At 58.3% G+C, this 24,807-nt stretch overlaps 4 protein-coding genes across 5 annotated transcripts; 3 read left to right on the top strand and 1 right to left on the bottom strand.

The window, feature by feature from the left end:
* Positions 1–57: 57 nt before the first annotated feature.
* Positions 58–14,413, bottom strand: MMS19 (MMS19 homolog, cytosolic iron-sulfur assembly component). 2 transcript variants are annotated; one of them, XM_048945990.1, is made up of 31 exons: positions 14,188–14,413; positions 11,352–11,400; positions 10,508–10,608; positions 8,921–9,006; positions 8,498–8,572; positions 7,871–7,940; positions 7,557–7,685; positions 7,263–7,324; positions 6,913–6,999; positions 6,541–6,615; positions 6,187–6,264; positions 5,732–5,870; positions 5,166–5,320; positions 4,883–4,961; positions 4,492–4,617; positions 4,108–4,189; positions 3,661–3,758; positions 3,217–3,357; positions 2,872–3,027; positions 2,547–2,646; positions 2,299–2,401; positions 2,127–2,201; positions 1,867–1,993; positions 1,685–1,785; positions 1,549–1,605; positions 1,251–1,437; positions 1,055–1,137; positions 803–967; positions 661–720; positions 453–553; positions 58–378 (listed from the first exon to the last, which is right to left on the bottom strand). In XM_048945990.1, the coding sequence occupies exons 1-31, from the start codon at positions 14,273–14,275 to the stop codon at positions 351–353; spliced, it is 3,063 nt and encodes a 1,020-aa protein (XP_048801947.1). In that variant the 5' UTR covers positions 14,276–14,413; the 3' UTR covers positions 58–350. The 2 variants fall into 2 exon arrangements, with proteins under 2 accessions (XP_048801947.1, XP_048801949.1); XM_048945992.1 differs by lacking the exon at positions 14,188–14,413 and adding an exon at positions 11,710–11,764.
* A 277-nt stretch (positions 14,414–14,690) lies between these two features.
* Positions 14,691–18,570, top strand: UBTD1 (ubiquitin domain containing 1). Its single transcript, XM_048945949.1, has 3 exons — positions 14,691–14,794; positions 17,543–17,770; positions 17,861–18,570. Exons 1-3 carry the CDS (start codon positions 14,728–14,730, stop codon positions 18,244–18,246), a joined length of 681 nt encoding a protein of 226 aa, XP_048801906.1. The 5' UTR covers positions 14,691–14,727; the 3' UTR covers positions 18,247–18,570.
* Positions 18,571–18,676: 106 nt separating this feature from the next.
* ANKRD2 (ankyrin repeat domain 2) lies at positions 18,677–22,152 on the top strand. The gene is made up of 9 exons (XM_048945947.1): positions 18,677–19,617; positions 19,863–19,976; positions 20,053–20,214; positions 20,327–20,434; positions 20,517–20,615; positions 20,790–20,888; positions 21,012–21,110; positions 21,192–21,290; positions 21,360–22,152. Exons 1-9 carry the CDS (start codon positions 19,498–19,500, stop codon positions 21,462–21,464), a joined length of 1,005 nt encoding a protein of 334 aa, XP_048801904.1. The 5' UTR covers positions 18,677–19,497; the 3' UTR covers positions 21,465–22,152.
* A 105-nt stretch (positions 22,153–22,257) lies between these two features.
* On the top strand, positions 22,258–24,761 carry HOGA1 (4-hydroxy-2-oxoglutarate aldolase 1). The gene is made up of 7 exons (XM_048945948.1): positions 22,258–22,516; positions 22,822–22,950; positions 23,024–23,151; positions 23,258–23,392; positions 23,551–23,647; positions 23,769–23,902; positions 24,232–24,761. The coding sequence occupies exons 1-7, from the start codon at positions 22,309–22,311 to the stop codon at positions 24,379–24,381; spliced, it is 981 nt and encodes a 326-aa protein (XP_048801905.1). The 5' UTR covers positions 22,258–22,308; the 3' UTR covers positions 24,382–24,761.
* Positions 24,762–24,807: the final 46 nt, after the last annotated feature.

Genomic DNA, 24,807 nt, shown 5'->3' with positions numbered 1-24,807 from the left:
AGACCCCACACAGCATTACCAAAACAGACAAGTTTATTCCTCTCACACGTGGGGTGCTGCACAGAGCACCTGTGTGCACAAGCCTGCCCGTGCAGTTCACACGTGGCAAATCTGTCCCTCAGTGTCCCCAGTACAGGTAAGTCATAAGCAGCACAGCTCCTTCCCTCTGCTAGGTGCAGAAGAGAGGGCAGTGGACCAGGAAGGGGCCACAGGGGAGGTGCTGCCTGCAGGTCTCCATTCTCCAGCCTCAGTGCTCCAGGCAATACCAGGCTCCAAGGGAAGCTGGGTCCGCGGCATTGACAGGGTCCTGGTCAGATTGTCAGTAAGCACAGGGAGGGGATGCAGGGTGCTCACCTGCCCGGGCTCCCCACCAGGAACCTGTGAAGACAGAGACTGCCATCAGCCACCTCTTAAACATGCTGACTCCCCTGCAGCTCGAGCCATGCACTCACCATTCCCCTCGTGCTGCTACTGCCTCCTTCCGCACCAGCCTCTTCTTGTCATCCAAAGGCTTGGCCAGCGCCCGGATAACTCGGGCCTTGTATGGGAGCAGCTGGAGGACAACTACTGCTCTCAGCAAGAGCCCTCCAGGGTGCTGGCTGCCCCAGCCATGGCTGGGACCCACTTGCACAAGGAGGAGCAGGAAGCAGGAGCACTTACCACTATTGTGGGCAGGCTGGTGAGCGCGTGGGCACAACGCAGGGCAGCAATGCGGACAGCCTGAAAGGGAAAGGAATGAAGGATGGAAGGGGCTGGGACACAGGAGAGGGGGATGTGGTGCAGAGGAGAGAGGTGTACGCACCATGGCGGGGCTGGAGGTGAGGCTGAGGAACTTGGTGACCAGTGTGTCGATGTGCAGGCTCATGATCTGGGGGGCTTCGAGCAGCAGCGGCTGGAGGCAGCTCAGGGTGGAGAGCTGTACTACACGGTCTGAGCAGGACAAAGCCTCAAGCAGGAGGGAAAGCAGCTGTGGGTGGAGATGACACTGGAAATGTGAGTAACCCTGCTGTGCAGCCTGCACTGCCACAGCCCCCTTACTGAGGCTGGCTCTCACCGTGGGCAGTTCTGTCACCAGCACAGGCTTGGGAAGATGGTTGAGCACATGGGATAGACTCTTCAGGTAATTAGCCTTCACATCTGTTGTAGGCAGAGATGGTCACAAGTAGCAAGGGGAAGGAGGGGATGCTGGCTCAGATCCCCAGGGTAAAGGGGCACTAAGTGGTGAGGCCAGGCTGGGGCCAGCTGCTCACCGGCACCAGCCCCATGGAAGCCTTGCACCAGCTTGGGCACGTTGTCAGTGAAGAAGCGCTGGCGGAACATGATGCGCACGTCAGCATGGCAGCCCTTGTGCAGCACGTCTGGGGACTCAGCCATGAGCAGGGAGAAGCCATCGGCTGCAGTGGGGCCCAGCTCCACATCACTCAGCAGGCCCAGCAGCTGTAAGGAAGAGAGCGCTGAAAAAGAGAGCCATGGCAACTTGGGCTGCTGACCAGAGTCAGGGGGAGTGGGAAGGCTCCTTCCGGAGTGCCCAACCTCACTGCTGCCTACCTTGTCTGTTAGATGGGAGCTCAGGGGGTGGTAGCGCAGCACCAGGGCTTTAGTCACCTGTGCAGGCAGAGCAGAGTCAGCATCACACAGCTGGGGCACCCCGAGGCATTTCCCTCTCACCATAGAGGAGCCTTACCCAGAGCAGCAGGGTGAGTGCCTGCGTTCGGTGAGGCCCTTCTGTAAGGCCAGGCTCCATCCTATTCACTGCAAGCTGCAAGATCTCATCCAGCTGCTGCCCTGGGGACACAGAAGTGGGAGACTGAGCCAGTTCCCTGCCAGCCCTGAGCAGGGACCCCCAAAATCTGTTTCCTCCCTTACCCGCTGGGTGCTTGTTTACAAGCCCTGCAAAGCACTTGGAAGCTGTGGTGGCTGTGAAGGGACAGCTGCAGGAGCAACTCAGTGCCAGCAGTTCCCGGAGCAACCGTTCCTGCTGTGGAATTACCACCTGAAAGAGACAGGGAGTGTGTTACAAACTAGGTCCACTACTGCTCCCTTTCTCTGCCCATGCAGCTCACTATGGATCTGGACAGAATGGTGCTCAGCCAAGGCCCTTTCTACCCTTCTCCTCACCAACTTACATTGTGGGGTAAGGAACAGACAAAGGCCATGAGGAGGGCAACTAGGCGTCTCTGTGGCTCCAAACACTCCCCATCCTGTAGGGGAAGAACAGCACACCCACATCACCATGATCCTCATTGGCAGCCTGTGCCAACATCCCGAATCCTTGCCCAATTAAAACACCCCACACACCTCAAAGGGCTGGAAAGAGCAAGGAAAACTGTTTTGGGGCAGAAAGGAGACCTCTCCATCCAGGAAGAGGGGCACCACATGAGATACACTCTGGGCAGCCAGCCTAAGAGAAAGGAGACATCGCAATGTGCTGCTCTGGGAGTGTCACCAGAGAATTCCTGAGTACCTCCTCTGTGGAGCAGCAGAGGGACGCGCAGCCTGCCCTTCCCCCAAGGCAGTGTCCAGCATCCCACACCAGCACTACTCACTCAGGGCTAAGGTGAGTGGTGGCAGCACTGATAACAGGGACCATGGCAGTCAGCACCTCCTCCTCCAGCAGCGCCTTGCTTACCAGTGGGTGGCTGCTCTCTGCAAACAACGGGTGGAAAGGGAAGCGGTGGAGCCCACTGGCACTGCCCAGAGGCAGGCACAGCCCTGTGACCCACATGCCATGGAGCACCGGTGCTCTGCCTCTGACTAGGGGCCCGCAGTGCCCGCGTTTGCCGTTGGGTGGCAGCAGCAGCGTTCTTTGCTGGACCAAGAAGCCCAGCGCACTGCTGCTGTTCTCTCTCTTGCTCGAGCCGCACTGCTTACCTTGTGTGGCAGCCTGAACAGCCATAGCCAGCAGACACGGCACCACTGCCTGGTGGTAGTACCAGCAGCCCTCCGCGTCCTGCTGGCACTGCAGGGCCACGCGGTGCAGGCTCTGGCATACTGAGACCACCTCCTGGGCATTCCCGGCCTCGCTCCCTGCAGGGCACATTCAGCATCGCATCAACAGCCACTGCACCCACCCCCACATCCACACCAGCATTTTAGGGCAGCAATCAGGTGCATGGCCTCATTTACAGGACACAGGGGGGTCAGCAACACAGCCCTCCCTTCTCATCTCCTGAGGAGTGGGTGCTGCACAGAGCTGCCTGCTGCCAGCTGTGCTACCTTTCTGCACATTCCGGAGGTGCTGCAGCAGAACAGGGACAGTTTCCTTCACGATGCTGGTGTGCGTGGACACGGCTGCCAAGGCCTGCAGGCAGCGCTGCTGCAAGGAGCAGAGATCCTGGGAGCTCTCTTCCTCCCGCTCTAAAGAGGAAATGCAGCTCAGAGAGGTGTTGGAGTGGCTCCCAGCCCCCTTGCAGTGCTCAATTTGGAGTGTAGCAGCACAAAAAGACAGGCCCAAGCCAAGTCCAAGGCATCCTGTCCTGCCTGTGACTGGGCAGCTCCTCAAGGGCAGTCCTTGCTGTGCAGGCTGCTTGTGATCCCCAGACACAGTGCAAGCAACACAGCTTGTGTGCTAGGAATTCCTCAATGAGAAGAACCATATGGCACAGTCTCTCTGTTTCACCCCAATAGAAATTAACCCCTTTGCAAGGCTGTCAGTCCTACCTGACTGCAGCTCCTCTCCAAGCCTGGGCACCATGCGCCCAGAGAAAACTTTTGGGTAGACAGGGGCCAGAGATCCAGCTGCTTCCATTGCTGCTTCACTGCCAGGAGGGAAGAGAGCAGGAGGGATGATGTAAACAATGCAAACTCTGGGCTGTCTGTGCATCAGCTGCAAAGATCTGGGCCAGAACGTACCACCAGAAAACCGTTTCTCAGGATTCTGCCTTTTTCATCCTATTGGCAGTAGGGTCCCTTGCTTTGACAGACCCACTTTCTAATTCTGATTCCAGAAACCACCTGGCTTAATCCTTTGCTTCTACACACACGTGGTCTCTACTTTCCACAGTTCCTTTGTCTCCACCCAGACTAAGACCATCTCTGTAGCAGAGCCAGGTCTCGTTCCTCTTCCCAGAGTATGGGTGACTGAAGCAGTGTCAGCCCAGCACTCACCTGCTCTGGGAATCTTCTTCATGAAGAGCAAGCCGGACAAGATGATCCACAACCAGCTCCAGGTGAGAGGGAGACAGGAAGCCTGGAACAAGAGCCATAGAAGAATTATGCCCTTGGCCAGAGGCTAAGATCCCAGTGTTCTGGCCAGCATCCTTCCCTCTTCTTGTCCAGGCTGTTAGCAATGCAGCATCACACAAACTCCAAAGATACAAGGTGCCCAGCACAAGCAGGCAAGATAAATCAAGTGTTCCTGGAGCTCACAGACTGAATAACAAGTGCTGCCACTCCTCCTGTGCATCCACATGCAGCACAGGCAGCTGACCACAGCTCCCAGAGCAGCGCAATGCCTCCCCTCTGCCTCCCCAGGGGATGTGAGACACCAACCTTGCAAAGAGCCCAGGACAGTCAGTGCCCTGATCCCGACCAGCTGGAGCTGCACGCTGGGATCTGTGAGTGCTGAGAACACCACAGAGCAAACTGTCTCTTGGAACGACAGCAGAGCACTTTCATCTGGAGACAGAAGCATGGAGTCACTGCCTGCATCTCACTGTCACAGCACAGCCACCACCACAGCGCCAGCCAGACTCTTTCTGATGCCCTGCCAGTTCACATCCAATCACACAAAATCCCTGGGGCAGGCTGCACACACAGCCACCCAAGTCAATGAGTTTTTCTTCTCCACCAGTATAAGGGAAGGCAATGCAGTGCCTGAAGCTTCCAGGGTCACACTTAAGGAAGTCTGGGTTCCTCCAGAAGAAGGACCAGCAAACCTCACCTTCTTCTACACGTCCCCACTTCTGCTGCAACTCCAGGAAACCCAGCAGCATTTCCAAGATTGTCCTTCTCTGGCTGCTCTGCAGGGATACAAAGGTGTAACCCAACTCTCCATCACTGCTACATCTCAGCCCAATGCCACGGGGTTAACAGGGGCGCCCACCCACAGCCAGGGAAGGACACTCACTATGGCTGATGCCCCCTTCCTCTCACCAAGCTGGACAGAGTCACAGGGTGCACTCAGCCCTGCTGCCTTTGACTGCCAAAGCCAGGGTGCCCCTCACCTGCGAATGCTTGTTGTACTGCTCCAGCAGCAGGGGAAGGATGCTGTGGGTGAGACGATGGTAAGTGCGGAGGGAGGCACTTGCTGCTGCCTGCAGCAGTTTGGCACTTGGCCACACCAGCTTCATGTCAGGCTCACACAGATGGTGCCTGCAATCTGAGATAGGATTGGCATCAGCCACACTAGCAGAACCGCCTCTGCCTCATGTGCAGGCCATGGCTGACTGGGATGTGCTCCTGGGACACAGCTCTGAGCTGTAGTGCAGCCTCCTGGGCAGAGCTGCTGCCCCCAGTTTAAGGCACACAGCAAAGCTTTGGACGTCCCGCTGCAAAGAGAGTGGGAAGCAACTCCATTCAGTCTGCATTTCCTACTGTATTTCCTACTTCTCCTCCCTCCTACAGCTGGTACTCTCTCAGAGAAGCCAACACTGGCTGTGAAAGCCAGAAATAGAAGAAACAGGCTTCAAGGAGAATGTGAGGGCAGACCACCTCCTCTGGCTAGGAGGATGCTTGCAGCTCTGGCAGTGCCAACAGGCCACTCTGCTCAGGGATAGGCAGGTCTCCCTACCTTGCAGAATGCTGCTAAGGAAGGAGTCCAGCAGGTCTTCAGCATCTGAGCTGAGCACAGAACGGGAGAGACAAGCAGAAAGGGCGTGCAATGCAGACAGACACTCTGCCTCGACCTTCTCACTCGCAGTCTGGAACACCTGCAGGAAATGCCATGGGGTAAGCTAAGCTCAATGCTGACCCCCAACCACAGGCTTCACGCTCCCAACATGGCCTGAAGAGGCTCAGGCTCCAGTATTGCTTCCTGTGTGCTTTGAACAAGCACACCCAACAAGCCCCCCAGACACACTGGTAGGAGTAGCCTGTCCCCCCCCAAACCCCTTTTCATCTGGACTGTACAAGGCCACAGGTGGGGGTTGGTGGGAGATACGGGGCTCTACTGGTTTGGCTGTGAACTCCTGCTCAGGTGGAGTCCAGCTGTGCTGGAACATTTGTTAGGGGCTCTGCAGCACTTACCTCCCTGCGCAGGGATGACCAGAGGCTAGGGAGGAATTCTTGTAGCTCCTTTTGCCCATAGACGGCACAGCAAGCAGTCTGTAAACAGGAGCCAGGAGAAAAAAAATGAAAAAAAAAAATCAGTGCCAGTAAAATAGAGAGCAGCGTGCTGCCCACCCTGGCAGGCTCAAGCTGGACTGCGTGAAGCACTCAGAAGAAAGAGTGATACAGGCCTAACTAGGATCCTGGAAATTGTAAACCGGGCTCTGAAAGGGAGTCTTTGGCTGCCAGATACAGGAGAGGAACTTGGCTGTGGTTGGCTGTTACTGGCACTGTCCAGCTGTGGGCTGGCGGGAGTGGTGGATGCCTCCTTACCAGAGTCTGCAGGGAGTCAAGCTTGGCACTTTGCAGGTCTGAATCCATCTTCTCGATGAGCAGAGGGAGCAGGAACTGCAGAAAGAGATGGTTAAAACTCATCCTGCTCTTTGTACCACTTTGTCCATGGCCCTGCAGGGCTGCAAGCTCAGCCTTCACCAGGAGAGGCAGAGGTAGGAAAAAAAAAAGTGCAACAGGCAGAACCCTCCACATGTCCAGCCCCAGGGACAGGCAGAGCACAAAGAGCACCAGGACACAGGGGTGCCTGTTCACAGTCTCCTGGTCCCAGTTTTTTACTTCCTGCAGAGCTGTGCTAGGAGTTGCAGTATTATGAAATGCAGCCTGTGCTCAAGAACCCAAACTGCTACCTACCTCAGCAAACTGTGGTGTGGAGGCCAGTACAGCTCGGAGGCTAAGGATCAGATCTTCTCTCTGGATGCCATGTGGATCATTGGGGGGCTGGAGGGGAAGTATAGAGAGCAGTTCATGAAACATCCCAGGCCAGCCATCAGCTGAGGATGCATCATCTCATATCCAGCATGGCAATAGCAATGTCAACCTCTAGAGCCAATCTGCCATCAGCCTAGATACTACATCTAACAAGACAACAGTACCCAGGCTAAGACACTTGACCACCCACTCCTTCCATTCCCTGGAGGGAACATGAGACCCTGAGAAAACACCAGAAAGAACAGGCTATAGCATGCAGCAGACTCACTCACTGGAGTAAAATCAATAGGGAAGTAGCAGGATGTCACTTCAAACAGCTCCTCCACAAAGGGACCTGCAAGTAGAAAATGAAGAGGGTGATGAGAGATAGTGAGCAAGAGGGACACAGCTGCCAAGCTTAGCATCTGTGACAGGCTGGCTCTACAGCTCCCAAGTCATGTCAGACACAACTTAGTCCCGCTCGTGCCCCAGGGGCCATCCCTCCAACAACTCAAAAAAAAAAAAAAAAGAGAAAGAAAAGAGCAACACGGCCCCCACTCAGTTCTGCACAGCAGACACAGGCTCACCCAGGGCATAGTTCTTGACAATGAGATCACGCACAATCTGGAAGGCCACCATCAGGTTGCGGGGATCTTTCTCCCCATCCATCACCTGGATGAAGCCGAAAGTGAAATCAGCACCCAGGCCCTTCAGCTCTGCAGAAAGAAGGTGCAGGACAATCAAGTTCACCAACACTGCATGAAATCAGCTCTGCTTCCCCAGCCCCAAAGCTCCTTCCAGCTTTCTCCAGGCAGTGCCACAGAGCGCTCTGAGCAGGAGAAAGCAAGCCATTCTCCTAGCCCTAACGACCCCAGAGTGGTTCTGGCATCTGCACCCTCACCTTCCTCCCTGGTGGCCATGAAGTTGGTGATGATGCTGTAGACTGTGTAGCGGTCCTGCTGCATCAGGGACTGGAAGGAGGAGCAGAGGAATCAAAACAAACCTCCATATATGCAGCATTGCTACCTCACCACCCAGGAGTATGCATATGCTCTTGAGAAGCAGGCAGGGACCCACAATAGCTCCACTGCTGCTTTCTGGCATGTAGATCCCATTTACCATGTGGAGGGTGTACAATTGCACCTGAACCTGACTGACTGATTATCACTGAAAGAATACACTGTTACAATCACACCTGGGCCACATGTGCTGCTCAAGGCCTTCCAGAAAAAGCAGTCTTAAGATGGAGACGAATTTAGGAACTAGGGCCACTAAAACAGTCCAGAGAACAGAGCAAAGGAAACAGTCTTCATAAGGCTGACAAAAGAGGGGACAAGAGCCAAATGGGAGCCTCATCTGTCTTCTGCCTCTTGCTCTGCAGTGAGCCATGCTGGCTCTGAGCTCTGCAGGAACACTGCATTGCTGCTGAAGGACACGCTACACTGCATTGGTGCAGAATGCTGACAGACCTTCCCTAGACACAGAAAACACGAAACAGAGATAGGAGGATGAAAATCACATTGCTCACCTGCACGTGCACCTCCTGAAAGATGGCTTTGAGCATAGAAACTGCTAGCCCTGGGGCCAGTGCCTCACATAGGCTCTGGAAATAGGAACAGAAAAGCAATAGGAACAATGAATGTACAGCAGCCACCTGCAGGATCCTCTCCTACCCTGAGGGGAGTTTGTTACCCTCACAGACAGATAGGAAAACCATCAGTGCTGTCCCAAAGGGTAGCCAGAAATCCTTGCCTCAGAACACCAAAAAGTCATGGCAGCCTCTACTCCCCTGCAGGAGCAGGAGCACAAGGCAGGGCAATGCCACAGAGCTGTAAGCCCAGCTGGGCTCTGCTCCACAAGCTGCTCTAAGCCACAGCCATGAGTTGCATTTTCCTCCCAGCATCACCCCGCAGCCATCCTCACACTGTGAGCCAGGGAAGCATGAGCTCACCAGTGCACGCAGACCCTGGAGCACTGAAGGGATCATGAGGTGATGATCTTGCAGCCGGTTCTCATAAAACAGGACCAGGTGCAGAACTGTCAGAAACAGATACCAATATTCGTTAGCCCCTGGAGTCACAGCTGCATGTTGAACAGTGAGAATGCATCATTCACCACTGTGAGAGGAACTGACACCGCTGCATGCACACACTTGGCTCTCACACCTGCTCCCTCCTGCTATGGAGCAACCCCCCGAGTCTGACCACAGCAGGGCAGCACCCACTGCCGGAGCTCAGGTGCTGGGGCTGCCTGCGAGGCATTCGCCCTGGCCTGTCCAGACACGTGAGTGCAGACACAGGCTGGGAAGCGGCCGACGCCTGCTTGGCCGAAGCTGCAGGATGTTGTGGGGTGGAGCAGGAGCCCCGGATCACCCACGCTCAGCTCCACAACACGTTCCCGGCCCCTGAGTCATGGCCACGGGCGCCTGCACAGCCCAGCCTGGGGAGCGGCAGCAGGAAGCAGACTGGAAGAGCCGGCTGGCAGCATCCTGCACCCACAGCTGCTGCAGAAACTCACTCCCTGGGAGGCAGCCTGACGCAGTGCTTGAGAAACAGACTGCGTGAGCAGAGCCACGAAGGGAGATGGGATGGCTCTCCTCCTGGGGACTGACTCTGCCCGTCCCACTCCAGAGCTGCTAATGACTCGGCTGAAAACCCAGCTCACTCCCCTGACTCCGCCAGGCCTCATGACAAACCCCTCCGCCTGTTTGTTCCTCTAGAGCCACCCCATCCTTACCACAGTCATTCCTGACCCCAGCTACACCAGTAGCTCTTTGCACAGCTGCTCACAGCCCTGCCCAGCACCAGTCCAAGACTTACATCAACATCAAGCCAAGCACTTGCTGCTTTCCCCCTTCCTATTCATCACCTCGCCTATCAGCTACTTCCCCATGGGTCTTGCCATCCTGCTGGCTCAGGTTGAGCAACTTACCAGCAATGCCCCTACCCAAAGTCATTCTGGAAGCACTTACTGGGTTTCCTTGCCAGCCAGCTGCTTAGAGGCATATAACACAGCCAAACCTTTTTCTTGTTTACACATACAGGGAATATTCCTCTCTCACCCCATCCCTCTTCTCCCCTCTCATCCTTACGGTAACTTGCCCTCCACCACAGGCCACAGAGATCCCCCAGAGTTAACTTAGGCAGGCCTCAGGGCTGTGGCATGACTCGCTTTGTGAAGGATGGTTTTCCTGCAGTGAATCACCACCCAAGGATTCTGACATTCAGATGTGTCCCCAAGGCTTCCCACGCAGCACCGAGCATGCCTGAGTGCGCAGCACCCACACATTGCCAGGGGCACCAGCTGCAGCACCTGGCCTTGGTACATTCAGGGAGTAGCCTGAATTGTGCTGTGAAGGTGGCAAACAGGCTGCAATGTGGGGCCCCACATCCTTCTTGGACTTTGACTCGAGAGATATGCACAAAGTTGCCACAGTGCTAAATCAATTCCTTTGCCAAACACAGGCTAGACTCTTTCAGGGCACAGGCTTGGCCCCCAACCTGCTTACAACCATTCCAGAATTCATAGCAGACCTTACCTTCCTTTTCCTGGAGCAAGGAGTGACACTCGAGCAGCACTTGGGACAGCAGTTGGATGCCTCGCCCTCGTGTCCGGGGATCGGTGTTTTCCAGGCAGAACCTAGCCCACACATGGTAAAAACCCAAGAGGCCTGATGTGAACAGAGATACCCACACAGGAAGTGCACCCTGAGCAAACACATTATAGGCATGAAACAAGAGCTGCTCTCCAGGCAGGGGGACAGCAGCACAGTGCTGCCCAACTGGCACACAGGGTAGGAGATGACTCCTGCTCCCCTGACCATGCTGCTCACAAGCACCTGGCCTCACACAGCAATAAATCCAAGGTAAGAGGCCTCTTCTCAAGTCAGACCAAGGAAATTACTCTTGCATCATGCTCTGCAACCAGAAGTCAGGCTCTCAAAATCATAAGAGATGAAAAAGGACAAAGCCTCCTACAAGGTGACAGCTGGAAAAAAAAAAATGAGGTTCCCCCAAGTCCCAGCTCACAAAAGCTCAGAGACAGAAATAAAGCCAAGCAGCAGTCAACTCATGACATGGAGCAGTGCAACTGTGTGGTCAGGCAGTTCCTGCTAGGGAGTCTCAGCTGCAATGTGCTCTGCAGCTCACTGCTTGCCTTTCCTCAGTCCCAGGAGAGACTTACAGGCCCCCGCTGCCCTGCGAGGGCAACATGCAGTGAGCAGACAGCACACTTGTGGTGTATGTGTGCCTGGTGGTGCTGAAGGCAGTTTGCACAGGACAAGATGTCAGCATGCACGCTTTTCCTTCCTGTTGTCCCTTAGTATGGGAATCTCTCCCACAATACCCTTACACGACATATAACATGTACACAGCTTTCCTTACCCCAGGGCTTCCACAAGCTGCAGAATAGTCCAGCTTCCATCTTTCACTCCTGGAGAGAAGAGATAAAAAGAGTAAACCAAAGAGGCTCCCAGACTGTCACTGAGGCAGAGGGCAGCTCCCCCAATGCTCCCTAGGAGACAAAAGAAATCACGCTCTTAACAAGGCAGTGGTTGAGCCAAACAGCCCGGACATTAACAAGCACTCAGCTTCCATCATCTCTACACTGAGCAACACCTGCACAAACTCCCTCCAAGGCAGAGAGCACAGAGAAATATGGTTTTGTGGTTAGAGTACGACACAATGCTGGAGTGCATTTGCAGCTCTGACTCAGAGATCCTGGCCAGGTTGCTTCACTCACCTGCAGCTGAACTGGGGGAAGAGTCACTCCTCAGGAGGCTTTGGCAAGGATCTGCTGCATCCTACGAAAGTCCAGCAGAAGGGCCCCTACCAGCCAGTGTGACACTCACCCAGTAAAACAGCTCTGTGTGCCTTTGATCCCCAGAATTCACCATCTTTGCCCAGAAGCATTCACCTCTCCGCCCTGCTGAGGGCTTCGCTACAATTGGTGGGGCACCCGCATATCAGAAAGCCCAAAGGTTTCATCTGGGCCTTGCCTCAGCTAGTGTATCCTGCTGTTGCCAGTATTTACTGTCTCTTCCTAAAGCAGTTAGTTCCAGTACTAAATTGTGCTGTTTGCTGAAGAGAGGTCCCTGGGAATGGAAGAAGGGATGACCACGTTTTCTGTTAGCAAGCAGCCCTGACTCCAAAGACAGCACTTCCAGTCCCACTTGGCACAGAGGGGAGAGGAGACACGGCAAGGAGAGCCATGAGGAAGAAGGAGAGTCCAGCCGGCCGCAGAATGGGCAGCACAGGCTGAAGAAGAGGTGTCTCAAGTGAGACTGTGAGCTGCTGGCAAAGCTTCTTGCAGGAAAACAGGAGCATGGTAGCAAGCAGGCACTGTGCTTGGGCACAAAGCAGAGCGCTCCTTCACACCTAGGATCCCACCATCTCATTCCAGAGCACAGCTTCTGCAAGCTTGTGACTCTTGACTTCTGCCATGGTGCAGAACGTCAGATACACACTAGTCCCACAGCTGAGCACTCAGTTGCTCTACATTTTCAAAGCCTGAATGCAGTATTTAGACAAAGATGCTGGTGACCACACCAACAGGAAAGAGCTGAAGAGCAATGGTCTGGCCACAACCAACCACCATGTTCTTGTGGCTGCGAACCCCCTCCCTCTACTCCAGCAAGCTTGTTCTGGTCACAGAGGTCTGCTTGATTTCACTGTGCATGAGGGATGCACACGAGCCCAGCAGCACGTAGAGCAGCAGCACACAGTACAGATGAAGTGCAAGCTCAGCTCCAGCAGAACCAGTTGTTGTGCACCTTGCATCCCAGTAAGCTCCCCTTACTTGAAGGGCTGCCCTTCTCTGGTGATGTTCCTAGAGCACGAGGCTAAACAGAAGCAAGCAATTTACCCCTTACTGTGTTCTTACTTGAAATCCACCAGCCTTCCCTGACACCTCACTTTCACATGCCATCCTTCCATATATCATTTCCATACACTTTCCACTCCTTATGTCTCTCCAGCTCCCTTACAGTGTGTGTACAGTAATTCCCAGTGATCACAATGGCTTTCTCCAACAGCATTCTCTCTCTCCACACGCTTTAATAAAAACAAACTCAGCCTTCTCTGACACATGCTGACCTACACAGCCCAAACTGCCTGTGACAGCACCAAGCTCCCCCTCCTACCTGTCAAGTTACACTTAATTTAGCACTCAGCAGCACACGAAGGCAGTTCAACGTGTTTCTTCCAACAATTACACAAAAGGCGGTGAGGTTAGAAAAAAACCTCTCCTTTCATTCAAGGATACGTGCTGTAATTTAATACTTTCTGACACATGACTCTATTCAGGGTCAGAGACACCACAGGACACCTGCCAGCCCCCCTGCTTTTCAAGGTAGGTTTGTCACAAGCGCCATATGGCTGACGGGAGCTGGGGGACAGCTCTTCTCTTTGTAGGTCTATGAAGAGACAAAGCTTTCTCCAGGCACTTCTGTAACATGACCACAGATGACAATAGCAGCTGTAAGGTTATCTTTCCCTGCCTATGTCCGCTCCCTCAAATACTTCCCAAAATGTGCCAAAGCCACCATCCAGAAACAAAACGCATCCCTTTATCCTTAAAAATCCTCTTTCCAGAAGCTACAAACTCCCTAACGTAACAAAGTTACAAATCGCTGCTTCAAGCAGTGGGAACCAAATGCCTCGAGTCTTGCCAGGGAAGAAGAAATCACAGAGGAGCTGTCAGAGCACAGGCCCCAGACCCGAGGGCCGGAGCAGCCAAGCACAGCTGTACGTCCCAGAGCACCTCGGACAGACCGCGGGCTGCCTTACCGTCGGCAGCAGCGCCCGCCGTGCCCATGCCCCCAGCGTCACGGCTCGCGGCCCCGCGCTCCCATCAGCTCCCACATCCCCACCCCCTGAAATCCCGCTCCCCCGCCCAAGTCGGCCCCATCCCGTGCTCTGCATCGGCCTTATGAAATCCGAACTCTCCCCACGGCCCTCGCTCCCCCAAACCCCACATCTACGCGGCATTGCTCACCCCACCTCGCCTCGGCTGCCGCCCCGCAGCCCCTAATCCTCCCCCCCACGCCCCCTCCCAGCAGCGCTTCTCCTCGCCCCGTGCCACCAACGCGCAGCGCCGTACCCCCGAGCCACATGGCTCAGCGGCCCCCGCACGCAGCCCCGCGGCCCCACCCCGCGGCCCCACGCCCCGACGCCCTGCGCGCACCCAGCCCAGCAGCCTCGCCCGGGCCCCGCCCATTACCTGCCGCCAACTCCGCGGCGCGGCCGTCCTGCTGTCCGGTCACGAAGTCTCGGACGGAAGCAGCGAGCGCCTCAGCGCCCGCCGCCATGACGCCGCGCTCCCACGGCAGCGACCGGTGCCGCTCCCGCCGTGCGCACGCGCAGCCCCGAGCGCCCACGGAACATGCGCGCGACCTCAGCGCCCCTTCCTCATCTCGTCCCCCCCAACCCCAGGGAAGGGCGGCACACCGGGGGGCGGGGCCAGAGTCGGGGTACGGCGGCGCGGGAGGGACAAAAGTGCCGGGAGGAGCGGACGCGCGCACGTGGGCGGCGCTCCCCGCGGAGCGGCGGCGGGGAGCCGTGGACGCGACGGGGCGGTCACATGCGCACCTGGGGAGGCGGGGCGCGGCGAGGGTTGGCTTTGGCTGTGGGGCGGCTCGGGCGTTCGGAGTCGGGCGGTGCGGTCGCAAGACGCCGGGCCCCGCGGTCGAGTGCGGCGTGGAGCCGGGCCGGCCCCATGCCGAGCCGCCCGCGCCGCCGCCGCCGACGGTGAGCCCCCGCCATGGGCGGCTGCGTGGGGCGGCAGCGCCGGGAGCGGCCCTCCGCCGGGAGTCCCCGCAAGAGAGCAGGTGAGGGGCGCCGGGGGTCGTGGGGTGTCCGGTGGCGGCGTGTCCTGACGGGGAGCTGTCCGCCCAGCACCGGGAGGTGTTCTCTCCTCAGCGGCGCTCAGCCGCCGCCGTGCTCCGCTGCCTCCCGGTTCCCGGCTCAGCCCCGGGGCGCACCGCCCCTCTGCTTTGCTGGGGATTTCCCCACTCCTTCTCCGTGCGCCCCGTCGGGGCTGCGCCGTGCCGGGCTCCTGGGGCGAGCTGCGCGCATCTCCGGCGCGACACCGGAGTGCCACGGATACCTGTGCCGGAATTCGCTCGTCGTGCTTCGCCAGCCCTTCGTGTCCCCAGCGTGTCCCTATGTTGTCCCTGATGCGTCCCCACCACGGCACGCTTGGACCGGTCAAGGCGGGGGCAGCACTGCCTCTGTTGTAATTCGCCCCGTTGCGCCCCAGCGTTCCCCAGTGGGCCCCGCCAAGCGCCGGGCAGGCGGCACGGTGAGTCACACCCTGCCCGCTGCACCCACACGGGGAGGAGCAGGAAGCACCGTGAGCGGGGACCCCACAGCCTGGGTCTCTCGTGGGACAAGTTTTGCCACAGGACAGTGTCCACTGCTGGTGAGGAAGTCTGTGGGTACTGACTGGCACGAAACAGGCAGCACTGCAGGATGCTCCTGGGAGGAGGGCTTGGATCCGGGTGCCCTGTGCTACTCGCTGTCTCTGTGTCCCCTTTGACACTCCTTCCTCTAGGAGTGCGACCTGAGGCTGTGGGCTCTGAACTGCTACAGCTCCTAGGTAATGTTCAGGGACATACAGGGGGTGACCCTGTGGGGTCCAGAGTGCTGGAAATTGTCTATCTGGAAGCAACCTTGCTATGAGCTGAGCTGTGCAGGAGCAGGTAAGCCATGTTGGGCAGGCTGCCTGCAGGTCCCATTGGCTTGAGCGAGAGCACAGCTGGGCACCTCCTAACCCCCCATGCCCCCTGAGGGCATGGAGTTGCACAACGGGCTGGGAATAGAGCAACACAAGGTGATTAGAGACTGGGTCCAGGCTGGGTGGCAGCAATAAATAGAAGAGGCTTAGCTCCTGCCTACCTGGGCAGGGCTGCCAGTGGCAGTGGGGCCACAGCCTGTCCCTGCTCCTACAGAGTGGGTTCCCTGCCACGCTGCCCGCTTGGATGCCTGTCTGCAGCCCCTGGATCCCTCTTCCTTGCAGCCCTCTTCCCTTTCCTGAAAGTGGAACTGGGGCATGGTGATGGCTGGGAGCCATGCTGTCTGGCTGAGTCCATCCCTAACTCTGAGGGACCTCCTTTCCTGGCAGTGCTATCTGCTGTGCCATCCTGTGCCTGCTCCCAGCTGCCGCATGGGGCCACAAGCGCAGCCACCTCTCGGGCATGAAGGTGACAGCAGCAGGATGAAGCTGTGGGACAGGAGACCTCCAGCACCCACTAATCCCCATGTGCCCTTGTCTGGCTGATGCTGCAGAGAGAATGTCCTGCTCTCACTGAGACAGGGACATTCCCCCAGCCACTATCTCTGCAGCTTGTGGTGGCCCAAAGATGGTGTGGTGGCCCACTTGCTGCTGCTGTGATGCTGGTGGCTCCCTCCTCTGCGATCCTCACTGCATCCTTCAGGCTGGTGGTGTCCGCTGTGCCCAGGGCAGGTGCTGTCTCTGACCTTGCTTTGCTCTGCCACACTGCAAATCCCTCCTGCCCAGCACCGTGACTGCTGAATTGGCAGTGCTGGCTGCAGCCAGCTGCCCTCACTGCTTGAGGATGTGGTGCAGGCAGGATGCTGCCTGCCCGATCCTGCTTGGGTGCTCAGTTCCCAATTCTCAGGGTGGCTACATTCTGTGCCGTAGGCCATGTGTCACATCCAGCCCCAGGAAAAGCCTTCTGGAGGATGTGACAGCCTGGAGCTGGCAGCAGTGGCTGTCTCGAGTGGTGGTTGCACAAGCAGGCAGGTGGCATCCCCCTGTCCAGCAGGTCCTGGTAGCACTCAGCATCCTTCCTGCCCTGTCACACTCCACTCAATCTGTGCCCCTGCAGGCATGGTGCAGGCTGGCTGCCCCACAGAAAGCAGTGACAGGAAGGAGATGTTGACACTCTTTGTCCCCAGCCCAGCTGGGAGTGACAACAGCTCCTTCCTACCCCACGCTTCCGGCCTGCTGTGAGACTGATGGCACGGGGCCATTCCCATGGGGCTGGTGTTTCACAGCTTGGTCACACAGGTGTCCCCTGCCACAGCATGGTGCTGCCAGCCCAGAGACAAGCTTTCTCTGCTGTGTGGCATGGCATCCAGCTGCAGTTGCCATGCAGGAGGCTGCTCACAGTGCTGTGGGGCTGCTGCAGAGTTGGCAGGACTCAATGTGGTACAGTGCTGCCACCTCCCACAGCATTGCCCTGGAGTGGGCAAAGGAAGGAGAAGTCATGCCCCCCTCCTTGCTGGGGCTGTAGGTCAGCCCCTATAATCCCTTTCCCTCTCTGCCACACCGACTTATTTCCTGGCTAATTCCCCAAGCTATAAATACTGCTGTGCCTCAAAGGCTCCGGGCCCTGCAGCCACCCCAGGCTGTCCCAGACTCCCCGTTTCCATAGCACAGGAGGGAACCCCCTGCACCCCACTGGAATGCTACTGCATTTCCCATGGCTGTGTTGGGATCTGTCCCTTGGACACCGCTGTGCATGGTGTGGGGTAACCCTGATAGCCCGTGGGTCCCTTTGCTGTACTGGGAAATGGGAGACCCCAGTTTGAGCCTCCCTCTGCCTCCCCAGGCCGCAATGAGCCCCTGAAGAAGGAGCGTCCCAAGTGGAAGAGTGACTACCCCATGACGGACGGGCAGCTGCGCAGCAAGCGGGACGAGTTCTGGGACACAGCACCTGCCTTCGAGGGCCGGAAGGAGATCTGGGATGCCCTGAAGGCTGCAGCCTACGCTGTGGAGGCCAACGACCACAGCCTGGCCCAGGCCATCCTGGACGGAGCCAGCATCACCCTGCCCCACGGTGAGGGGTGGTGGCGGGGGGGATGCAGGAGTGGGGGTCCCCATTTGGGGGTGCCTTGCAAGACCCCATCGCTCACCCCGCTGTCCACAGGGTCGCTGACGGAGTGCTACGACGAACTGGGCAACCGCTACCAGCTGCCTGTGTACTGCCTGGCACCGCCCGTCAACCTGATCCTGGAGCGGGGCGAGGAGGAGGCGGCTGAGCCAGCCGAGCCGCTCCCCAGTGCCCGGCGCGAGTTCGCCCTCAAGGTGCGCCTGTCCACCGGCAAGGACCTGCGGCTCAGCGCCAGCATGGCCGACACCATCGGGCAGCTGAAGAAGCAGCTGCAGGCGCAGGAGGGCATCGACCTGGCCTGGCAGCGATGGTTCTTCTCTGGCAAGCTGCTCACTGACCGCACGCGGCTGCAGGAGACCAAGATCCAGAAGGATTTTGTGGTGCAAGTCATCGTCAACCAGCCACTGCCACCTAGGAACTGAGCTCCGGTGGGGAGCGGGGAGTCCCCTTCCCGCATCGAGGCCCGGCGGCACCTTGGGGATGTCCCATGCCGTGTCCCAGCTCTGCTGGGTTCATCAGGTCCCCTCCCCAGGGCTGTGGGCTGGAGACGTGGGTTCATTTGCTGTGGAAGGTGCGAGACCAAATGTGTGCTGGGGGGCCCTGCCGTGGGGCTGCCCCTTGGGGAGAGGCTGTGACCCGCCATCCGAGCTCCTGCTGCCTCTGGCCCAGGGGCTGCAGTACCGGGCGGAGATGTCTCCCCTCTGTACATAGTCTGTGTATTTATCAATAAAGCCTTTTCATCCTTCCTCCTTTCTGGGACTTGCTGGGGACTGTCCCCTGGCCCATGTGCCCATCTGACATCCGTTCCAGAATCACCTGGCAGGGACAGCTGGGCACGGGGGATGCCAGTGGTCTGAGCTCTGTTCCCCTTTTACAGCCCTGTGTGTCACCCCTGTACACCCCTCTCCCTCCCATCTCTGGGGCACTCATGGGATACAGCACCCAAGCCTGGCCCTGGGTCCTACACGTGCTCAGGAGTGTGATGTGTCCTCATCTGTCCCTCCTCTTTGATCCCAGGGGCTGGTGCCCAGCGCATTAACTGTCCCGGCACGAGGTGCGCTGCCCTCATCTTACAAATAGGGAAAGCAAAGCTTGGAGTGGCTGAGCAATGTTCCTGGCACTGGGAACAGCTGCAGTCTCTGTCTGCCGGCCCTGATGCCTGTGTGCATGCAGTAAGGAGACCAGGTGGCCATGGGGCTGTTCTGGATGCTCCGGACCTGAGGTCATCCTCCAAAGCAGCATGGAGCCGTCGCGAGCATCCTGACTGCCCAGGGTGGGTGGCATGTATTCAGGAACTGCAGGGCTACCACATATCCTGGCACTGTTCCATCTAGGCTTTGGACCAGCTCTACAAGCCCTGCATGCCCCAGGTCCCTGTGCCCAGTACAGGGGTCCCAGGCAGCTAGGTGGGGAGGGGGCAAAGGTTATTTTAAGAGCATGCAGAACATGAGCCAGAGGCACCAGAAAGCAGCAGGGTGAGCTCATGGCAAAGCTGCCCCAGTCATGTGGAGCAGGCACAGCTGTTGGTGCCCTTAGGCAGTGGGACGGAGGGGCTGGAGGCATAAAGCCTCACCGCCAGCAGAGCTGCTGGGGCCAGGAACTCTGTGCCTGCAGTGAGGAGAAGAGGCTCTATCTCGCGAGGGCACCCCAGTGGGGCTGAACACCAGGCAGACATGGAACTGGACGGGGAAAAAGGCAAGGAGCTGGAGGTGGAACAGATCACGGAGCTGGATGTAGAAAAAGCAAAGGAGCTCATTGACCAGAAGCTGGCAGAGGAGGAAGAGGAAGAGAAGGTGGGTTCTTGACTATCCTTGGGGATCCTGGCATAATGGCACATTCAGCCAGAAGGCTGAGGGCTACTGCAGGTATTGAATTCCCAGCTGGAGACACTCTGACAGCTGGCTTCTGAGCAGAGCAGGTGAGCAAGTGAGAGCCCAGGGGCTGCCAGGCATCCTGAAGACATGAGCAGTGCCCGGGGCTGGATGCTGGGCTGCTTGGTGTCCACCTAGAGCTCTGCAGCCCCCCCATGTCTCCACAGAGGCTGAAAGGTGATGGCCCACGCGAGCCACTGGCCGTGGAGCGGATGAGCACACCAGAGCTGGAGGAGGAGAAACGCCAAGGCCCCCGGAACCGCGGCATTGAGGCCATCAAGGTGGGGGCTGTACAGGGGAGTGGGATGCAGCAAGGCTCCCAGCTGGGGACCAACAATGTGCTGCATGTCCCCACAGGGCCAGGAGCGGGTGCGGAGAAGCTCGGTGGACCTGCGGCGGGAGATCATTGACGTGGGGAGCATTCAGCGGCTCATAGAGCTTCGCAAGCAGCGCCGCAAGCGCCGGGAGGAGCGGGCAGCCACCCCAGAGCCCACCCCACCGCCAGAGCCCCAGGAGATTGTATGTGCAGGGTGCGGGAAGGGGGCTGCAGCAGCTGGGGATCCCTCCTGGAGAAGCAGGGCACGGAGCCCCTGCTGTCCCCGTGCCCCAGCCCTGCCCCGTCCTGCCCCAGGAGGGTCCCGTGGAGCCAGAGGACTTCCTGCGAGCCGCCGTGCAGGGCAAGATCCGCGTCATTGAGAAGTTTCTGGCGGATGGTGGCCCCCCAGACACGTGTGATGAGGTAGTGCGGTGCCCCTGGGATGGGGCTGCTCTGGGCCAGGGCATTAGAACCAACTGCCAAGACCATACCTCGGCCCCTCCAGTTCCACCGTACGGCCCTTCACCGCTCCTCGCTGGAGGGACACATGGACATCCTGCAGAAGCTGCTGGACAGTGGGGCCACTGTCGACTTCAGGGACCGGGTGAGGCTGAGTCCCTTCCTACACCTGAGCCACTGGGCATAATATGGAGTGGGGTGCCCCTAAGCAGAGCTGGGCTGTCCCCAGCCCAGTAGCGACCATGAGCCACGCTCTGCTAGCTCGGCCTGGGGATTGGCTGGGTGGTGGCGCTGCTGAGACACAGCTCTGTGTGCCCAGCTGGACAGCACCGCCGTGCACTGGGCCTGCCGGGGGGGGAACCTGGACGCCGTGAAGCTGCTTCAGGATCGGGGGGCAGACCTCAACATGAAGGACAAGGTGAGGCTGGGCATGGGGAAACATCAGGAGCACGGGCAGGCCGTATGGAAACAGGGCTGTCCATATGCTGTGTTAGTGGGGAAAGGGTTCTGATCCATTCTGGTGTGTGCTCCTCCCACCCAGCTGCTCAGCACCCCCCTCCACGTGGCCACCCGCACTGGTCACCTCGATATTGTGGAGCACCTCATCCACTGTGGGGTGGACATCAACTCCCCAGACAGGGTGAGTGCAACATCCAGGTGCTCGCTGTCCCCATGTCCTCTTGGGGATGCGGTGCACAGAGCCAGGCTGCATCTCTTGCAGGAAGGTGACACAGCACTGCACGATGCCACACGGCTCAGCCGCTACAAGATCATTAAAATGCTGATCCTGCATGGGGCTGACATGATGGCCAGGAACTTGGTGAGTGGCGTGAAATGTGCTTATGCTATTGTCTGCCACCCTGATCTCAACCTCTGTCCCCTCTCACAGGCTGGTAAGACTCCGACAGACCTGGTGCAGCAGTGGCAGGTAGACACACGCCAGGCACTGGAGACCAAGGAACAGCCACAGGAAGAGACTGAGGTCCCAGCATGATGGCATTGGGCAGGGACCAGCACTGGGCTTGGCTCCAACGAACAAGATCCTGCTGAAACTCATCCGTGTCAATAAAACCAGCAAAGAGCAGAGTTTGGCTCCACTGGGGTGCACTGGGGCTGTGCCAGGGGAGCTGATGGGAGCAGGAGCTGGGTCATTGTGTTCTGTCTCCTAACACAGTGGTGTGGTGACACCATGGGGCTACCATGAGTGGTTTAGTGGGAGGGCTCCTTGTTGTGAGACACCCCAGCACTGTGTGCAGTGCTTCGCAATCCCACCTGGGCACACCTGTGGAGAAAAACTCCAATGAGGGATGTCCGTGAGCTGTGCTGTGCTGGCACTGGGGTCAGCTGGGAAGCAGCAGCCATTCCCTTGCCAGGCAGCCTGGGTGTCCAGGCTGGGTGGTGGCTTCTCTTTCATTGCTTGAGTCACCTGGAGAGGACACAGCAGCCACCCTGAAGGATGTGTCACTTCTGCTGAGCACCGTGTCCAGTGTTCACTGCCCACAAATGTTGTTACTCACCTTTTTACAGGAGACCCTACAACAACACCTAGAGCACATGAACCCTGCTTATAACCCTGGGACTCCCTGCAGTGCCCATTCCCCTCCTTAGCCCTACAAGTGCTGCATACCAGCTCTGAATGTGAAAACAAAGGGAACACACAGATGAAGTAGCTGGGGCTCATCCTGAGGAGTGTTGAACTCCTTCAGGATCCCAGAAGAGGAGAGCACTCACCCCTTGTCTCCCGCCCAGTGGGGCCACAGCTCCCTCACGTGCCCTGTCAAACATTAACCCCTCTTGGCAAAGCAGGTGACAGAGGCTGACTGCAGGACACAGGCAGCATGGCGTTCAGCTCCCGCCTCGCCTCACCACTCCGGCCAGCCCTGGCAGCCCTGCACCGGGGGCTCAGCACTCCTCTGGGGCCACAGCCCAAGCTCAACCTCAGGGGCATCTTCCCACCCCTCACCACCCCCTTCTCGCCCACGCAGGAAGTGGACTATGGCCAGCTGGAGGGGAACCTACGTCACTATGCCAGCATCCCCTTCCGAGGTAAGTGCTGCTGCCACCCAGGACCCCATCCAGCCTGTCCTTGAACGCCTCCAGGGATGGGGAACCCATAGGTCCTCTGGGCAGCCTGTCTCCACAGGAGAGGTGCTCCTGGCCTCTGAGCATCCATGCAGAGCTGCAAGCTCGTGCACCTACCCTTTGCCCCTGTACTCATGATTGCACCCACACTGTGAATGCCGCAGCATAGGATGTATGTCTCCGACTGCCCAGGATGTACGGCGGGAGGGGACGGGCTGCAGGAAGAAGCTGCTGACAACAGGGATGCCCTCCCCATGCTTGCATTTCAGGGCTGGTGGTGCTGGGCTCTAGCGGGGAGTTCCCCCTGCTGGCACCCCGTGAGCGCCTGGAGCTGGTGAGTCGTGTACGCCGTGCTTTGCCCAGGGACCGCCTGCTGCTGGCAGGCTCAGGCTGCGAATGTGAGTGTGAGCTTGGGGAACAAAGGGGCCGTGTTCCCATGAGGTGTCCCTCACTTCGCTGCCACCTCTGCAGCCACACGGGCCACCATCGAGCTGACGGGCAGCATGGCAGAGGCAGGGGCTGATGCTGCACTGGTCGTGACACCCTGCTACTACCGGGGAGCCATGAGCAGCGCTGCGCTGGTGCGGCATTACACTGAGGTGAGCTGCGCCCAGTGCCCACAGGCAGCCCCAGCTGGGACAGCAGGATGGAGGACACACCCCATGCATCCCCACCCTGCCCTCAGCTTGACTCTGCTGCCCACAGGTGGCCGAGGCATCGCCGGTCCCCGTGGTGCTCTACAGTGTGCCTGCCAACACCGGTCTGGAGCTGCCACTGGAGGCTGTGCTCACCCTGGCTCAGCACCCCAACATCATCGGCATCAAGGACAGTGGTGGGGATGTAAGGCACAGTTTTCCTGGGAGGGGAAATCCAGGGCTGGCCCCACTCGCAGTGTCACAGCCCTTCCCTGAACCCCAGAGGTTCCACAGGACCCCTGGGTTGCATGCCCTGGGGAGGGACAGGGTGATGCCCACCCCCTGGCATGTGTCTCTCCCCAGATCACTCGCATAGGGCTGATTGTCCACAAGACGCAGCAGGAGGATTTCCAGGTGCTGTCAGGGTCAGCTGGCTTCCTTCTGGCGAGCTATGCCGTAGGTATGTGCTGCTGCTTTACCAGGGGCACAAGTTGCTGGCATGAGAGCACTGCAGGGAGGCAAGGGGCAAAGGCTGGGTGCTGCACGCTGAGCTCACTGCCAACTTACTTGCATGTCCCCAGGTGCTTCTGGGGGGATCTGTGCCCTCGCCAACGTCCTGGGGGCTCCTCTGTGCCAGCTGGAGCACCTGTGCCGCGAGGGCCGCTGGCAGGAAGCCCGCGAGCTGCAGCAGCGACTCATTGAGCCCAATGCAGTGGTGAGTAGGCAGGGCCCTGGGTGTTTTTGGGAAGCACAGGTGGGCTGGGGAGACGGAACAGTTGCAGGAACTGAGCCCAGGCTGGAAGAAGCAGGTGGGAAATGCCAGCTCTTCTGTGCCAGGAACAGCGCGTGCCTGGTGTAGGACACCTGCCTGACTGAGCATGAGGCTGGCAGGATATTTATAGGCAGTGATAGAGGAAGAACTGCTTCTTCCCAGGGGCCCTGTCACACTGCAGGTTGGCTCCTGCTGTCCATCAGGGATTCTCCATTTGTGGGACCCAGCCCTGTCCCAGTGAATGCAGTGCATTGCTGCCCTGTCTCCTGCAGGTCACTCGCCGGTTTGGGATCCCAGGGCTGAAGAAGGCCATGGACTTGTTTGGCTACTACGGTGGTCCCTGCCGTGCACCCCTGGCACCACTAAGCCCAGCCCAGGTAGAGGAGCTGAGAGGCACCTTCAGCACCAATGGGTGGTTGTGAGCTCCTGAGCCATCCCTGCTGTGCAGGCAGCACCATCTGCCCCTGCTCCTTCCTGCGCCTGGAAACTGGGGACCACTGGGAGCTGAGGATGTGTTGGAGACAGTGGTATGTGGCCAGGAGGAAAACACTCATCTCACTCCTTCCTGCTGGACAGGGCTTGTGGAGGAAAAACCCAACACCTTAGTATGTCCCAGATTGGGCATGCACTGTCCATGTCAGACCCCTGGAAAACCCACTCTGGGCTCAGGCAGGAGCCCCCCATCCATGTGGGTACCTGCTTGAGGTACTACAGATTCCCACCATCCCTTGGGGTTTGGATGCCCCATGTTGACCCAGCCACCCTCCAGAGCACTATGAATAAACCTGCTGCCTCTCCTCTACATCTGCTTTTGTGCCCGTGCAAGCAGCCTTCTGCCTGACCCTGGG

Source organism: Lagopus muta, chromosome 5, assembly GCF_023343835.1.
Source record: "Lagopus muta isolate bLagMut1 chromosome 5, bLagMut1 primary, whole genome shotgun sequence".
Taxonomy (NCBI): Eukaryota; Metazoa; Chordata; class Aves; order Galliformes; family Phasianidae; genus Lagopus; species Lagopus muta.
The sequence above is the reverse complement of the archived record's forward strand: the minus strand, read 5'-3'. Positions and strand labels throughout refer to the sequence as shown.

Excerpts from the sequence above, each read along its gene's own strand:
- ANKRD2 (XM_048945947.1), top strand. The coding sequence starts at position 19,498 with ATGGAACTGGACGGGGAAAAAGGCAAGGAGCTGGAGGTGGAACAGATC. Across the intron at positions 19,618-19,862 it reads AGGAGGAAGAGGAAGAGAAG|AGGCTGAAAGGTGATGGCCC; the intron begins GTGGGTTCTTGA and ends ATGTCTCCACAG. Across the intron at positions 21,111-21,191 it reads ACATCAACTCCCCAGACAGG|GAAGGTGACACAGCACTGCA; the intron begins GTGAGTGCAACA and ends CATCTCTTGCAG.
- HOGA1 (XM_048945948.1), top strand. The coding sequence starts at position 22,309 with ATGGCGTTCAGCTCCCGCCTCGCCTCACCACTCCGGCCAGCCCTGGCA. Across the intron at positions 22,517-22,821 it reads TGCCAGCATCCCCTTCCGAG|GGCTGGTGGTGCTGGGCTCT; the intron begins GTAAGTGCTGCT and ends CTTGCATTTCAG. Across the intron at positions 22,951-23,023 it reads GGCAGGCTCAGGCTGCGAAT|CCACACGGGCCACCATCGAG; the intron begins GTGAGTGTGAGC and ends CCACCTCTGCAG.
- UBTD1 (XM_048945949.1), top strand. The coding sequence starts at position 14,728 with ATGGGCGGCTGCGTGGGGCGGCAGCGCCGGGAGCGGCCCTCCGCCGGG. Across the intron at positions 14,795-17,542 it reads GAGTCCCCGCAAGAGAGCAG|GCCGCAATGAGCCCCTGAAG; the intron begins GTGAGGGGCGCC and ends CTGCCTCCCCAG. Across the intron at positions 17,771-17,860 it reads CAGCATCACCCTGCCCCACG|GGTCGCTGACGGAGTGCTAC; the intron begins GTGAGGGGTGGT and ends CGCTGTCCACAG.
- MMS19 (XM_048945990.1), bottom strand. The coding sequence starts at position 14,275 with ATGGCGGCGGGCGCTGAGGCGCTCGCTGCTTCCGTCCGAGACTTCGTG. Across the intron at positions 7,325-7,556 it reads TGTCAAGAACTATGCCCTGG|GTCCCTTTGTGGAGGAGCTG; the intron begins GTGAGCCTGTGT and ends TTCTACTTGCAG. Across the intron at positions 1,786-1,866 it reads TGTAAACAAGCACCCAGCGG|GGCAGCAGCTGGATGAGATC; the intron begins GTAAGGGAGGAA and ends CTGTGTCCCCAG.